The 3,596-nt window shown below is 34.0% G+C and overlaps 1 protein-coding gene across 2 annotated transcripts; it reads right to left on the bottom strand.

The window, feature by feature from the left end:
- Positions 1–1,463: 1,463 nt before the first annotated feature.
- On the bottom strand, positions 1,464–3,590 carry LOC105155234. Of its 2 annotated transcripts, XM_011071106.2 has the most exons (5): positions 3,215–3,590; positions 2,998–3,112; positions 2,861–2,921; positions 2,241–2,392; positions 1,464–2,091 (listed from the first exon to the last, which is right to left on the bottom strand). In XM_011071106.2, exons 1-5 carry the CDS (start codon positions 3,584–3,586, stop codon positions 1,766–1,768), a joined length of 1,026 nt encoding a protein of 341 aa, XP_011069408.2. In that variant the 5' UTR covers positions 3,587–3,590; the 3' UTR covers positions 1,464–1,765. The 2 variants fall into 2 exon arrangements, with proteins under 2 accessions (XP_011069408.2, XP_011069407.2); XM_011071105.2 differs by having other exon boundaries at positions 2,998–3,590.
- Positions 3,591–3,596: the final 6 nt, after the last annotated feature.

Genomic DNA, 3,596 nt, shown 5'->3' with positions numbered 1-3,596 from the left:
GGTCTAATACCTTAAAATACTCATAGGTATGGGTACTGACCTAATACCCTAAACACCTATAAGTATTGATATGATCAAATACCTCAAGATGTTCATTCATCCATTACTTTAAATTTGACTTTGTAAAACTTTTAGTAACACAACCAACTAAATTTGTTTAATATTTTTAAAAAAATAAGTAGTATATAACTATTTCATTACATATTTCATTTATATTAATTACTTGTTGAATTTTTAACCAAATATGTTAGAACTTTGCATATTGATTTCATAACCACTCAAAATTAATTTTATGATCAAATTAAGCAAAACTTAACTTGACATTTAATAAATAAAAAAAATACGGATAAAATGTAATTTAATTAAATTTGAATAATATACGAAATAAATAAAATTTGTTTGAGTCAAATTATTAAAATTTCATCAAATCAAAGTTGAATGCAAATTCAAATTCAAATGATAATTAAGAGATCCAAATGAAAGTTAGATATATTATACTTAATTTCATCAATTTTTACCAATTCTTATGTCTTCATTCTTATTTTGAATTTGTCTTGATTTTATAATCAAATAATATTACCCGTCCATTATTTGAACAAATTTAAGATTCTTATTTAAAACAAATATTGGTATATCATTTAAACAAAATCAAGTTCATTATTTAAGTTTCAACGATGATTAATTTGCACATATTGAAATTTTAAATATTAATTTTATTTTATTGATCGATGGATCATGAAAATCCACCAAAAATTAATTTAGTAACATACAGCGTTTGGCTTAAAAGTAAAAAATTTAAACAAATTGTAAAAGAGAAAAAATTAAGTTGGTTTCAAATGAGTAAGACTCAAACTCTACCAATTTTTTAGGGTATAATTTGGGTAAAACCCCTGGGTATATCATAAGATAGTGTATGAGTAGGGTATTAAAAAATTGCTACAGGTATTTGTTAGATCTGGGTCCGAGTAGGGCGATACCCATCCATTGACAGACAAATATATACTAGTAAGTATGACACATCCTATATATGTGCATAATTTTTTAAAATAAATTAATATAAAATACTTTTATGAATTGTATTATTAGTTTTTTTAGATAAAAAAAGTTGTTAAAAATATATATTAAGATAATAAATTAAGAAAAATAATTTGATTTATAAAAAAAAATTGACAAACAAAGACAATAAATAATGTAGGAAATTAAAAAAATGCATGAAGAAAATAACCACGAAAAGATAGTTATGAAAATCATGATAAATGAAGAAGTTAAGAAGTAATTAGTTAATTAATTTAAAATTTCAAAAATAAATGAACATATCAAAATTAAGTGAGACATGAATGAAGAGTGTAATTATCCCTTCATTTTACTTTCATAATTTACTTTTCTTCTCTTTTTCTCTTGTTCCACATTAATATGCCCACCGCTACCACCACCTCGATTCTCATACCCCAATCCCCTTCAGTTACAAAAAAAATTTATAATTGAAATTCCATTGATCTTTCTTTGTCTATTTTGTAAATAGCAGAGGCATCATTTTCTATCAGACATCTATCCCTAATCCCTTACACAACACCACAAATAAAACGTAATGAATGCAATTATTCAAACCTGAGGAGGTGCACCGTTATCGATAGTGAGTGCACTTGTATTTACACCAACCCTCAGAGGATGAGGTATTTGTAATGTTCTATTCCTATTAACCTACAAAACTGAACCCTGTACAGTGATTGTGAACATGATCAGTACAATATATTTACCTTCACCATTAGTCGTCTATCCGCTGTATTTCGCCCATCATAATACGGTTGCTAGTCACCTTGAACCCAAGAAGAGCAGGGTCTATCTGTCTACCTTTCTTCCCCTTCTTTTTGTTGTTTCGACCGCCAGGCATCCCGTCCGACGACTCTGCTGCCCCTGCCGAAGCATGGGTTTCTTGAGGTGCTGCCTTCTTAGCACTGCTTTTCAGCATGTCGCTGAATGATGTCTCCAGTACATCGGCATCGTTGCAGGAGGATGTTCGTCGAAATTGTGCATCTCTTCTCCCAGATGCATCCGTGTTCCCTACATTAACTCCTGGTTCTCGTCTCACTCCTACAAGCAAGAAAAACTCTAGCATGTAAATAGGAAGGCACAAAAGATAGAGCACTATGTGAATCAACAAACTCCACTTAGGTGAAAAGAAGGGCAACGTAGGGAAATTGCTATGGTACAAGAGAAAACACGCAAGACTCCTGTCCTACCATCAGGAGGTACAGTATTTGAAAGGCTTTTCCCTCTGGCGACACGATCAGCAGTCACCTCCGACAACCCTTCGTGAGAAGATGCAGCTCGTGAGACAGGTGGACGCCGCAGCAATACATTGTCTGGTGCTTTTGAACTGGACGATCGCAACCTAGTTACAGTAATACATGTAAGAAATGGATAAATGAGAAATTCGAAAAGGGCAGTAATCTCAGACAAAGAAAGGATTCGAAGCAAGAAAGATCTATATATTTGTGAAAAGACACCAGGTTAAATATATCCACATGTCCATAAATCCTCGCCCAGTGAAGAGATATTGCAAAAAGCAAACAAAGATTGACTCTTGAAGAACAAGAATTAAGCAGAGTATCCAGTTCACTGTAAATCCAACATGATCTATATTTCCACAGATCAGGATTTCTTTTGGCTCTCGTAGATAATTCTACATGTCAGCAAGTATATGGGGCATCGCAAGGCTAGTATACTTCCAAGTTCCAACAAGACAACAATACTCATATCTTCCAAAGAAAAACTCCCAAGAACTTAATATTGAAGAGAATTTCGATCAGATTCTGCTAATAGAACAGTAAAAAAAATACAGCACCCAAGGGTTTCTTACTTTTCCTTAGCAGCATCCTCCGGAAAAGAATCACCTGATCCAGCCTTTTCATTTTGAAAACCTGAACATTATATCATGTTACTTGATTAAAATCAATAACAAGGAAAAGTAAAACCAAGAAAATTGTGAAAATTTACCAGCAGAATCAAGTGAATTATGCTTGCTGAGGACATTCACCGGCATCTCGACTCTATCCACAGAAGGCAAGGCAGCCCGCTCCACTAATCCTTCTTGAGGCTCTGAAGTCATTCCCTGAATGTTACATTCATTGATGAGGACTCTTTGTTCTTCCCCATTAGAGGAAGTCAGTCTTTTGGCTGCCTTGTTTTTCATGGTAAAATTGTCATTGCTTACCTGAGCGGTTTCACCAGTTCGGGAAACAAATGGTTCTCCTGCAACTTCTGCTACATCTTTAGATCTATAAGGCAATCCACCGATTTCGAGAACATTTGTTATCCCCTCAGACAGTCGACTCTGAGGCTGTACACCAGAATCAGAACCAAAAGACCCAACAGTGAAGGAATTGCTGAAACCTGATTCTTGATCTGCAACAACACTAAATGACTGGTTTGCCATGCTTGTGCCAGAACGGTGATCCGAAGGGGGCCTTCTGTCATGTGGTATTCCATTAACCAAATCAAACTGTTCACTTGACGGGTGCCCAGATTTCTGATGCAGTAATTCCATAAGCAATCGTTTTGAATTGTCATCATTTCCAGAGGACATCCACAAACTA

Source organism: Sesamum indicum, unplaced genomic scaffold (genome assembly GCF_000512975.1).
Source record: "Sesamum indicum cultivar Zhongzhi No. 13 unplaced genomic scaffold, S_indicum_v1.0 C00778, whole genome shotgun sequence".
In the NCBI taxonomy this organism is placed as follows: domain Eukaryota; kingdom Viridiplantae; phylum Streptophyta; class Magnoliopsida; order Lamiales; family Pedaliaceae; genus Sesamum; species Sesamum indicum.
The sequence above is the reverse complement of the archived record's forward strand: the minus strand, read 5'-3'. Positions and strand labels throughout refer to the sequence as shown.

What these genes read in the sequence shown, in the direction of transcription:
- LOC105155234 (XM_011071105.2), bottom strand. Translation starts at nt 3,586, where the DNA reads ATGTCCTCTGGAAATGATGACAATTCAAAACGATTGCTTATGGAATTA. An exon ending in TAATTCACTTGATTCTGCTG is followed by an intron (nt 2,922 to 2,997) that starts GTAAATTTTCAC and finishes TATAATGTTCAG; the next exon opens with GTTTTCAAAATGAAAAGGCT. An exon ending in AAATACTGTACCTCCTGATG is followed by an intron (nt 2,092 to 2,240) that starts GTAGGACAGGAG and finishes TCTTGCTTGTAG; the next exon opens with GAGTGAGACGAGAACCAGGA.